The sequence below is a fragment of the Cupressus sempervirens genome, chromosome 7 (genome assembly GCF_028749045.1).
Source record: "Cupressus sempervirens isolate cs-2001-9-10 chromosome 7, ASM2874904v1, whole genome shotgun sequence".
NCBI lineage: Eukaryota > Viridiplantae > Streptophyta > Pinopsida > Cupressales > Cupressaceae > Cupressus > Cupressus sempervirens.
The window spans coordinates 597892655-597905866 of record NC_143124.1 but is presented as its reverse complement, the minus strand read 5'-3'; the positions used below and the strand labels follow the sequence as shown (position 1 = coordinate 597905866).

At 35.3% G+C, this 13212-nt stretch overlaps 1 protein-coding gene across 2 annotated transcripts in view; it reads right to left on the bottom strand.

The window, feature by feature from the left end:
• Positions 1-5386: 5386 nt before the first annotated feature.
• LOC149548153 (RabGAP/TBC domain-containing protein) overlaps positions 5387-13212 on the bottom strand; it is a 59097-nt gene continuing 51271 nt past the window's right edge. For both annotated transcript variants that reach the window (XM_089792180.1, XM_089792181.1), the window contains 4 exons: positions 12975-13091; positions 12187-12336; positions 6010-6110; positions 5387-5913 (listed from right to left, as the gene is read on the bottom strand). In XM_089792180.1, the coding sequence (XP_089648306.1) occupies positions 5613-5913; positions 6010-6110; positions 12187-12336; positions 12975-13091 (669 nt within the window). In that variant the 3' untranslated portion in view covers positions 5387-5612. The remainder of the gene's footprint in view (positions 5914-6009; positions 6111-12186; positions 12337-12974; positions 13092-13212) is intronic.

The window sequence follows — 13212 nt, the reverse complement described above, 5'->3', positions numbered from 1 at the left end:
GACTTGGATATATTATAGTTAGTGACCTTGTCTATGCGAGAGGTTTGGTTATTTTGCATAGAATCACTTGGGGGTCGAGGTCCAAAGAGACTACTAGCAAAGTAACTTTAGAGTCGATTCATGTGATGGCAATTCCCTATATGCATTTTAAGTTTCCTGCATGTGTTGGTTGCCTCTAGGATTAGTTGCATCGCCTTTGTAATATGTGTAATACTCATGTGACAGAGTCTTCATAATTCCTTGTTTAGATTTTATGTTGTTTATATTTTGGTTTGATATCTGAGTGGGGCCTGCTGCTATCTCCTCAACATGAAAAGAGTGGACATTTAGTTCTATGTGGTTGAGTGGTAGTGATTATATTACCATTTGATATTTCAATGTGTGTGTGTGTGTGTGTGTGTGAATTTAGGATGATCCTTGTCACAGTTGCACTCTATTTGTTTGTTATTGGAGATTTATTATTATCTTTCATATGTTGTATATTGTATCATGTGTCATTGTATGAGTAGTGATACATATGGAGCATTGTAATGTACTTTGTACTTGGATTAATATTAGATACTTTGTGACTTTTGCAGTGGACATTGTTTCATTGTTTATAACTTATGTTATTAGTTGTATCCATGTATTTAGTTATGTGATGTATTTAATATTCATTTATAAATGTGAAGCTTTCTACTTATGGTTATTCTAAATAATTAATTAACTAGCATCTGAGTCTACCTTATGGAACCATTGTTAAATGTAATTTGTGCTTGAGTTGAATTTATGCATATGCATTGCATTTCATTATATTGCTTTTACATCATTATCATTGTTATTGTGTAAACTTTTAAAGAAAAAAAATTAGTAAACTTTATATCATGTTTACTTTAATTTCTCTTGAGTTCCCTAACGAGACGTTACAAAAGCGTTCCTCTTAGGTGTCAATCTTTGCTTTGCTAAACAGACATATTGTTGGCATGTCACATTCTTAAATCATGTACTCATTAGAAATTAAGGTAGACATCCTCATGGGATTCAACATGTTGCTCTTTTCAAACATAGATTACATGTCCCACCCACAATGTTTCTAAGGTGGGTTTATTGGTCTCCCCTTTAGTTAGATGTGATCTTCGTAAAAATATCCCTATAATTATCCTTGGGTTTCAAAACCTAATGTTAATAGGCTCTTCCCTCTACTTTAACTAAGGTACTTTGACTTGGCCACCTATCTTCCAAGAGATGTGTCTTTGGTCACTAGTTCAAAAAATTGGATTATAATAACATAGAAGAAATCTTCATCGAAAATCAAACTTTAATGCACTTAATATGATGTGTTGGTCATATTGTGCCATCCACTTTAACCAAGGTACTTTGACTTGGCCACCTAGCTTCCAAGTGGTGTGTCGTCAATCATTCGTTAAAAAAATTGGATTACAATAACATAGAAGAAATCTTCATTGAAAATCAAACTTCAATGCACTTAATATGATTGATGGGCACATTCCAAAAATCAAACTACAATGCATTTGATATAATTTGTTGGTCACATTCTAACATTGAGGTCATAAGCTGATGTGTGGTGGTGTAAGAGTTGATCTTAGGGTTGTCCAAAGGTTTGCTTTTATTTTCTATCTTACCCCAACCTACATTTCAAACCTTTTTTTTTATCAACAATTTTATATCATATGGCTTTGAGCTCCTAATTGTTGTGTAATTACTAAGTGACTTGTTGTCAAATTGATTAAGTTTTTTCCCACATGTCTCAACCCTATTAGAGTCCTCATTATCCAATCCAAAATAATTTATTACACCGCCAACTTCATCATCAAGGTCTTGTTAATTTCTTATAACCCAGCTACATGTTAATTGCACAATAAATTCACAGAAAGAAACTCTATCTGATTTATAACAATTAATACTCTAGGTTAACTAAATAAAAATAAATAGCAAAAGCAAAATAAAGGAAGTCAAACACATATAAACAATAACACAGATATACATAGGAAACCCTGGTTTGGGGAAAATTTTGCAACTATTGGATCTCCTATTTAGCCTAACTGCGGACTTCCTCTCAAAGTCTAATAGAATCCAATTTACAAGTTTGCTACTGCAATCTTACATATATATAGAGAGAGCCCTGTTGCTTTACTTAGCTTGCAAGAAAAGAACGTTTTCTTACTTTCTTTGGCTTTAAATCATATATAAAATCACTTCTTGTTTTTCTCAAACTCATAAACTTAGAAATATTCTTTTAAAGAATAAACAAAAACATTGCTAAATATCCAACTCAAGTTGCTTTAAAACAACTTCGCTCCACCTTATGAGCTAAACAACAAAAAACTAACACTCCCTCTTAGCGAGAAAGGTGTTCTACACAACACCTAGCTTATCCCTAAAGAATGCAAACTTATTATTCACCAAAGCTTTGTTAGTATATCTGCTATATGTTTGCCAATAGTAAAGTACCAGAGTTTCACTATCCATTTCTCTACACAATCTCTGATGAAGAAAATCTGCAACTACGCCTTTTATCTAGCTTCAAGAGCAATAACAAACTATAAGATTAACACAATAGTTATACAAAAATAACTTCAACTTCACAGTCCTCTCTTTGCTAAGAAAATAACTCACTGAATGTGCACAATCTCTTCCTCTCAAAAATCTCTTCCTTACAATATGACTAGGAAATCTCTTCCTCTCAACATATCTAGGAAACCCCTTCCTCTTAATATATCGAGGAAATCTCTTCCTCAATGTCTCTCAATCTCTCTACACAACCCATCCTTGCTCCTTGGATCCACACCATGCAGACCCTATGCCAAAGGATGATCGCCATAGCTATCCTGCAACCTATCTTTACTCGATCATTGGTTGCCGTAGCCATAAAAGAAATTGGAGACAAATCTTTTTTTCTTTTTTGTAATCTGTCATAGATCTTGGCTTTATATTCAGAGTAGAGCTTTGATACCATGTTAATTCCTTATAACCTAGCTACAAATTAATTGCACAATAAATTCACAGAAAGAAAAACTATTTGATTTATAACAATTAATACTTTGGGCTAATTAATTGAAACTAAATAGTGGAAGCAAAATAATAGAAGTCAAACGCATATAGACAATAACACAGATATACCCACGAAACCCCAGTTTGGGGAAAAACTTGCAACTAATGAATCTCCTATTCAACCTAACAACAGACTTTCTCTCAAAGTCTAATAGAACCTAATTTACAAGTTTGCTACTGCAATCTTATATATAGAGAGAGCACAGTTGCTTTACTTAGCTTGCAAGAAAAGATTGTTTTCTTACTTTCTTTGGCTTTAAATCATGTATAAAATCACTTTTTGTTTTTCTCAGACTCACAAACTTAGAAATATTTTGTTAGAGACTAAACAAAAACATTGTTAAATATCCAACTCAAGTTGCTTTAAAACAACTTCTCTCCACCTTCCGAACTAAACAACAAAAAACTAACAGGTCTATGCGAATAATATCTTCAAATACACTAGCAAAGATTTTATCCCAATAGCAGATGAATTTTACGTTGCTAAGTTGTCCTTATCACCAAGTCATGTCAGAGTCATGTTTCTTGTTAAGACTATCCCTTGTCTATGCAGTTCAGACATTAAAAAGCTGTCACAATGTTATAGACTATTTATTAGGCAATTCTTCGTATCTCTGCTGACAGGACTATATGGAAATGGCTGGTCCTTTAAGTACTTAACAACTGGAAACTGTTGTGAAAGAACAATAATCTTTAACATAATTCAAATGTAATTAGCATGTGTCTTCTAATAGCATGTGCTCACCACCATAAACAGCTTGTGTCTTTTCTATGTTGCCTCCTAGCTTCCTTGGAGTTTGGCTTAAAAGAAGAAATACAAAATTCTATTTACAATGAAGGTGTGGTTCTTTTGTTTGTGGAACATATGAAAACTGTTTACCCTTTTGTTAAGATCAAGAAGAATATTAGGGCCTGCTAGAATTATGCCCCTATCACTACTCACTACTCTGATATGAGTGCTGGTTCTGAGGACGAAGATGAAAACTGGGCGGTTGAGGAAGAGAATAAGGTTTTATGTTGAAATTTTCTGAAAAACCCCGTCGGAGAAAGACAAAGCCAAGAAAAAGAAATCAATGAAGAAGAGGGAAAGAGCTCAACTTTAATGACAAGGGGTTCCAACACCGGTGACACAATACTGGTTAAAATTTGAAACCAGCTGTTGATAAGAAGAAAAGGATTAGGCTCACGGAAGGAATTTAAAACGAAAGGGAAGGAGAAAATGGGAGATAACAAGTAAAAGCCCAACCTTCAAGCCTGACAAATGAAAAGAAGGTATTCCTCCTCAAGGGCTCTTGGAGGATTTCACTTATCTCCACGTGAACAGAGAAAATTGAAGATCTCCTTGGGCTTGCCGGAGAGAGGGTTGTTGCCCAATTCAAGCTCTCTTAGTGGTTCTTTCTGGAAATCAATAGAATTAATGTTAAATTGCGTTGTATGCAAAATAAGATCATCTCCAATTGTGGGACTGGGAATACTTTCAGAAACAAGGCAGAGGATAAAAAGATTTATTCTGTGCTAAAAATGTTAGTGTGCTAAATGCTATGACTAAAGATGTTAGTGTGATGAAGAATGATTATGAAAATTGCATTAAGGGGCAGGAGGACACAATGCAACAAGTCAATCAGGAACTGGACAAAATTGTCAAAGTTAGCAAATGTACCATCCATAACAGACATGAAGGGATCTGTACTTTGACTGAGAAGTCGAAGGACCTCAGAGAAGAACACCTTGTGTGGGCTTCGAATACTGGGGAAAAGAATGTTGGTGAGAAAAAGGATAAGGGTAAGCAGGTCAGTCTCTCTACCGAGAAGGGAGGACTGAGTTCTTGTACTCGTGGTAGCATGACGGAATCCTTTGAAGATGAAAAGAATGCTACTCGGTCTGACTGAGCTCAACAAGAGCTTTTATCAGCAGAAGCTAGAGTCAGCTGAAACACTCAAAAAGATGTGGTAGTGCTATCTTTTAGTCTCTTTTTCATTGTTCTATTTTTGCATGTTCGTAGTTGGTAGGCTGTTGTCAGGCTACACCATAACCAAAACAATTGACCTTTTAGCTTGCCTCATCGCAATAAGTATGTCAGTAAGCCTACAGGCACAGTTATAAGAAAAAGAATAGACTTGCATATGTACTGATTCACATGAAAACTCTCTTTTGGATACATTCTAGCCCTTCATGAAGATCAATTTGAGTGCCCTTTGAAACGATGAAACCATTTTATAAATAAATGTGACTTGTATCAACATTATTTTCATGAACACAACTTATTATTTCAGTCTGCAAAGCCCAATGAAATGTAACTGAAAAGTACCCCCAACATTTCCCCCGGAAGAGAATGTGTAAAAACAGTCAAATTTTATAACTCAACTGGAGAGTTGCAAATTACCAACTAAAAACCTATGTACATTTGTAATTGAGATATCATCAATATATTGAATGCTAATTCCCAAAAAAATATAAAAGCACTTAATTTGAATAATTTACAGACAATTCTTAGTTCACCAGCTGCTACAAACTCAATAGAAATAATTGCTCTGAACTTGAGTTTTGTTTCTACACAGCTTTTAATATGTTTCATTGACAACAGGCAGAGACGGAGGTGTTCCAGGGGGAATACATGCAGAACCTGCATCACCAGTACAGATGCAAAGTGCCTCTGCATCCCGCAATGTTGCTTCCAGATCAATGTGACAACTGAGCTCATTGATGAACTTCAAGAGTGTGTCAAAGTCCATTTGCTCTTCAATGATTTTCTTCCGGTACCGCTTAAGAATTGCAACGCACATGTATAGATGAAAGTGTTCTGATAAATAGTGTGTCCATAAAACCTCCCAGAGTCGCATTACTTTCTCATACTCAAATTCTCTGGAAAAGGAAAATACTGCATGTATTGGCATACCTCTTGGATTTAATAAAACAAAGAAAGGCAAATTCCATAGAATTCTGTAGTTATTTCCTAACCTTTTAAACTGTATGAGAATCCATCGAAAGCAGAAGAAGTAGTTGAGGCAATCAGCTTGCTTGAAGTAGTTATGTAAAGGGGCATCCAAGTGCTCTACTAGCTGCAACATTTTGAAGGGGAAACAAAATATAAACCAAAAATTTACCATTGCTTTTTGAGACTTGACTAAAATGAAAAACTTGAACCACCATTACTATTTTCAAAATTACAGAATGAAATGCAATACAAGGCATAAAATATCTCAATTCAATAATAAATTACTGTCTATTCATGCAGGCCACGTTTAATATCAAAATATGACACTTTCAGCATATCAAGAAGCACCAACAATGTATCTGTCTGAATAACATACAAATTCTGTTGAGATAAAGCATTCAGTTCAGAACTTCCATGTGAAACGGGAATGTTCACCAATACAATCTAGTACAGTTTGTGTCAACCCAGGAGAAGCAGTGTAAAAAATCCTCACAAGATAAGTGAATACTAAGATGGGTAAGGATATGTATTTCCAATGCCTTTATGGGTACGAACATGCAGTCCCAATGTCTTGAGGAAGCCTACTAGTAGATTGGTGTCCAGTGCCCTGTGACATGGGAATTCCCACCCTCCTTAAGGTTGGCATGTTTAAGAGATAAGAAAGAATTGGGTTTAATTGTGTTGACTTTTATAATAAATTCAAATTGGATGCATAGTAACATACACTAATCGTTGAAAATTGGCGGCCTGTGAGTAGGGGACATTACAAAATAATAATAAAATGTTATGAAATGTCACTTGAATAAATGAAATTCACTCAGAACTAAGAATAAAATTAAAGTAGGCTAAGTCAGCCTAATATTCTAGATATTTCTTGGGGTCCTCTGTAAGAAAGGGTTTTGCATTGTATTGGACATGTTCAGATGTTTGTTGAATTTGATGCATGATTCATTTCCTTTGAGTGAACTTCTGAGCACAAAAACCCTTGGAGTTAAAGGTGTGAACAAAAACCATCCCTTCACATGGAGTATTTGCAAGGCAGCAGACAGTATTGGGCAAGTTAGTGAAGTCCCCTTTGGAGAAAAGTTTGGAATAATAAAGTTGCTGATCTGAGGTATTTTTAACTGATTTGGGAAAAAAAAGATTATTTCATTTTGAGTATCATATTGGCACATCATTTGTGGAACCAGATTCATTATTTGGTTTCATTTTTCGTCTTGGCATGAGGAAGATTACTATTCTGAAGTCGTGACTAAATGAATATTAAGATAAATGTTGCAAAGTCCATTTTGATTAATCAGTGGCCTACTTTTAATAGTTCATCAAAGGCATTGATATTTCTAATATTTGGTGATTAATATTTCTAATGTCTGGCATATAAATTTACTGCATATCAAGCTGGGTGTTTGATTGTCTCTCAGCCATCCCAGTAGAGCTAAGATCCCATGTCTGAATTTCAAAAGGGATTACTATGTGCACTTCATTTTTGGCAAGTGTGATCTTCATTTCCTTGTGATGAAGCCTCTATCCCTGCATGTTGCTTTCTTGTGTGACCTCTTACATAACGGAGACTAGTTCTTTGAGTTGTGGGTTCTAGAAGAAAACTTTCAGATGTGTGTTGAATACATGATTGCCATTGGCCACGGCATAAAATTGGCTTCCTTCACATATCAGTTCTGGAACAGTAAATTGGTAGTATCACCCAGAGACGTGTTTCCGGCAAATTTTGTCCTGTCAATGGAAACTTCCAGAGACCTTTCCTTTGGCTGTCTTGTAAAATTAACGTTTCAGTTTTGATAATTTATTTGATTTCCACTCTCATCTGAACTCTAAAGTTAGTTATTTAAGACAAAGAAGGTTTTATAAATCTTATAAGCATGCTTTATCCATATTTTTATGAATATTTATGATTCCCCTATATATTTTAAATTTTCCCTATTTTTTATATAGCTGTTCCCACTGCCATCTCCTGCCATCCCCCGCTCCAACAAAACAAAAAGTCCCGGAAATCCATTTCCCCATCCCCCATCCCCTCATCCTAGGAACCTGGGGTAACATAGTTAATTGGACCTGATCAAAAGTAGGAAGGCATAATTGAGATTAACACTTGTTATGTATGATTTGAGTGTTCCTGTACCAATTTTAGAATCACAAAACCTTGAAGACTGCTGTAGGATTGTCTGCAATTGCGATAATGTATACAGATTTGGACTGTATTATATAGTTCACAGACTCGGATTCGGCAAGTTTGACTGGTCTTCTGTAATGGACACCCTAGAATTGCCCAAAAACTAAACCAACTGCTGATAGGAATTTAGTCAAATAATTTGCATCCAACTCTTAATTTCTTCATTAAACGTTTAAACCCTTTTATGGCTCTGGAAATCAAATATTTGTTTGTTTTTACGTCTTTGCATAGATTTGAAACCACATAACATGAACAAGAAGGAATTTATAATAATATGCAAATGAAGATTGAACTACTGCTGAAATAATATTAATTTTCAATTAATAAAATCAAATACATAGCAGACTTTTCAACTCACTAATTACTCCAGCATAATTTTCTAGTAATGACTTCCCATCTTGTTGCTACAGTAGTATGAATAGTGCCAAGCTACAGTGCTGCTACAGTAAAATCTGCCTTCAATCAGTCCAAGACCCTCATAAAATCATCCCCTCACAATGGCATAAGCATCGGACAAGAAGCGAGAATGATAATGAGCAAACACCCAATCCGCCTATAGCTGGAAATGCGCCCAATCTACCTGTTAATGAAGCTGATTGCAATGAATTCCAAAGGCCAAACCCCAAGGGAATGACGTCTAGAATGTCACAAGAGAGGATAGACATCCTCTAATGCCAAGAACGGATCTGCAACTCACACATCAATTTTCTTCTCATATTCCATCTCCCGAATGAAGCCACTAATGCTCCCTCTTATTCTTTCTCCAAGGGTCCATTCCACTCACATGAGCAATGTGGGATAAAAGATGTGCGATATAAAACATATTAAAATAATCACTTATGTCTCCCTTAGGCACTCCTTTTGATTTGCACACATCCCCATAAAATTTAATATTAAAGTAACACTAATATTTTACAACTAAATTATTTGTTACTTTAATAATACTTCAGGCATAAAAATATATTAGCTATCGAACTTCAAATAGCATGAGTGATAGCTCTCGCCGTGGAGTATCAAATTCAATCATCAAAACTAGCCTCCCGTGTGTCCTACTGACTTACTAAAAATAGTAAGTATGCATGAAATTGAGTAAATCAACTCCGTTTTGGCCCAAACTGGATATGACTAGGCCAAAACACTCTAAGATCTCTTTAAACCCTTCGTTAGTCCTCAGGACCATGTAGAACTAGGCTAACGCACACACACTTGGTCAACTGCTAAAGTGGGGACATTACATCTTGGTACTTGACAAAAAATCTGCAGGACTCGGACTTGGACTGCTGTAGTATATAGTTCCTGGAATTGGACTCGGCAAGGCTGAGTTGACTCGGGATAACATAGTTAATTGGACCTGATCAGGAAAGGGAAGGCATAATTGAGATTTAACACTTGTTATGTATGATTCGAGTGTTTCCATACCAATTTTAGAATCACAAAACCTTGAAGACTGCTGTAGGATTGTCTGCAATTGCGATAATGTATACAGATTCGGACTGTATTATATAGTTTGCAGACTCGGACTCAGCAAGGTTGACTGGTCTTGGGACTTGACAAAAAATCTGCAGGACTCGGACTCGGACTGCTGTAGTATATAGTTCCTGGAATTGGACTCGGTCAGGCTGACTCGACTCGGGACTCGGCAAAAATTCTGCAGGACTTGGCACAGAATTGATTTCTGGGAAGTTGTGCCTAGGTCGAGTTTCTGGAGAGTCACAGGACATTGGGACTTGGTTAGGGTCACTCGCCTGGGAACTTGTCAAGACTCAGAATAGTATTAAGTTTCTCAACTCGACTAGAAGGTGACAGATGGTTCGTGCAAATTAATGGGCCTGAAGTAAGGATTTGGCTGGATAGTATTAAGTTGCCTTGGTGTTTGGTACTACTGATCTGTTTTACTGGACACAATAATGATTAGTTGCTGATATATGCATATAAGGATATCAGCTGTATAATGTTTCTAAGTTTCATCTTCAGCAGAATCTATTCAATTCAATGTCTTGTAGACTTCTTCTCAATGATTTATGGTGCTTTCATTCTTGGTGGTAGTTTCTCTGCTGTTCAATCGGTAAATTCTTTGATTATATGTTGTTCACATCTGCTGCTCGTAGATAAATTTGTGTTTGTTCACATTTGCAGTATGAGATGTATCTGTGAACATGAATTATTGCAATGTATTCAATTACTTCTTTGTAATCCAACCATCTGCATACGTCACTGCACAAACTGGAGCATCCTATCAGCATTCAAGCAAACTGTTTGACAAAATTCTTAGAAGAATAAGTAAGAAATTTGGCCATGTATTCCATTGGGGTTATTACAAAGGTTCTCAAGCTGGAGATCCATGTTCAAATCCCCAAAGTGATATCTCATGCTGGAAAGTCAAGTGTGGCTCTTGGACTTCCATTGTGACTTCTGAGTTGATTTGAGTTGAGTACATGGATTCTTAGTTAAATATGTTTATTGGGGAGGAGTTCCCCCTTGTGACGTCCTTTGGACTTGGGCCAGGCTAAAATCTAGAAGTTCGATAGACACAAACACACACAAAATAAGATAAATCTATTAATGTCCAACAAGAGACCACAAAGAAAACAAATCATACTTATATAAATTAATAAATAAATATTAGAAGATAAATATATTAAAAATTAGTATACACATTATAAATACGAAGGTTGCACAAGGACGGGGGTACATCAAAAAAAATTAATGTAATTAAATAGCTATAGAAAATCTGAAATATGAGTCATGACAATGGTTTTTCAAAACAAGAATAGTGATGAAGTTCGCAGATGTAATGTACTGTTTTCAGTTTCAGATTTGCAATATGTTTGTAATAATAATGTATGCTAAAGGTTTAGATGAATTAAAAATTATGGCAGACTAAAAACATGAACAAAAACATTGTAAATCACGTAACAATGACGTAATGCAAATTATAAACTTTTGACTTGAACAGTGATAAAGCTTGTTCATCAGTATTGTATCAAAGTTTCAAACTGATTATGTATTGAATTAAGTTTGACAAACAAACTGATATGCAAACAAAAATCAGAAATCTTAATCAAGGTCCTTAGCTATGATGCTCTCCGCTAAGTACCCAACTTGAGTACGTGGGTATGTGTCCCGCCGATGTCGGTACGCGTACACAGGCAACATAGATAAATACTAAATATATTGCGTTTAATATACTTATTATTTAAGAATATAAATTAAATTTATAAAATATTAAACTTAAGCATACTAAAATTAAAACTGTAGTGATATTCATATATTTTAATATGCTAAATTTTAGAAAACACAACAATAAAAACAAAAATTAAAGAAATCAACTACAAGATCAAAGTAAGTGATGATCTCCCACCATTGCATCCACCCAACTGCATACTCCACACTTTTTCTATTAATTTTGCTTCACTATCTCCCACCTTCTCGTCAGTTGCAGATATTTTAATGGGAGCAATGGCGAAATGCCAGAGCTGGAGCAAAAGCAAATCGCCGGAGCTGGTGCAACAGAAAATTGCCAGAGCTGGTGCAAACTGGACCCAAACTGGGCCCGACCATAGGCAAACCCAATAACTCAGGATATTATAAGAACTTCAAGAATCATAATGATGAAGCCATCATTATCATAGTTTGAAGGAGAATCATTTCTAGAAAGGGACATTTCATTCGCTCCCTTTTCAACTTTCATACATCCCCAACAATTCCTTTCACCTAATAAACTACAATCCTGCATCATTTTCTGAAATTTATGAAAACAAAGCTCTTTCAAGTCATGCTTCTATCATCAGGAAATTTCTTGTCTCTAGCATTTTAAAACTAGTTTTCCAATTGTTAAGAATAAGTGTGAAGATGCTACTATTAACAGGTCAGTTCTAACATGTAGAAGTTATATTGTATTGTCTTACTATTATTGACTGCAAAGCTTAACAGAAACAGTCAGGACATCAAAACTCATTCTAGAAATGATATTCTAATACAGACAAAAGTATATATGAAAGTATTCACCAACCTTTCTGAGAGCCAGAAGCTGTGAATGCATTCCATTTTGGTCGCGGTCAAAATTTGCACCAAGGCGTTCCATCAAAGAGACAAAGCACCAGAATGACTCTGATTCATCCTCCATGATATACAAAATGGGTGAGAGTAGATCACTCATCCCCTGCATGATTGAGAATATTAGAAGTTAAAACCACATCAATATGTGCCATAAATCATAGTGCATTCATTTCCCTGCATATTATACCGAATCTTCTAATTTGAGAAAACTCAGTTTAGACTTTAGTGTGAACAAAACAGGTCAAATCAAGCAACAAAACAGCTGTGAAATCAAAGTAGGGCGATCAGTGACCAAACAATAGGTTCAGTTTCAAGATATTTTTATGGGATCCAGATGGCATAAAACTTATCTGATCTATAGAATGTTTTTTATAGTTTCCATATCACTTTTCATGCTCTCATTATAAAGTTGAGGCAGTATACACTATAAAGACTTATCTATAAAATATTCTTGAAGAAACAGAAAACCACAAGGAACAATTTTAAGCATATGATGATCCCACAAATCAAGTTAGACTCAAAAAGTCCAATCCAATACTAAAAAGATCACACAAATAGAGTTGGGCTTAAAGGCACTCTAGTACAAATTGAAAGGAATCTATCAATATATGCTTAAAATTTGCTGAACTCGGTGCACATTTACTTAAGTGAGAAATGCATAGCATGAATCCATGTTGATTATTATTTCTAAAGTCCTCTTTTAGAATGGTTTATTCAAGACCAGAAAAAAACCATAATCACCTGACAGTAACCAAGATCGAAATTATAAAATGAATAAGTGAGCAATATGTCTCTTAGACGATCTAGATTTGGGTTGTCATCACCATCATAGTAAGGCAAGCTTCGATCAGTCCTCACCTGCAACAAGTTTAACAGAAAGAAATTATGCATAACTTTATGTCCTTGCTTTGCCAAAAGCTATATACCGCAATCAATCAATTGTCCAAACAAAAACTATGAGCAATAATTTTAGGCATTA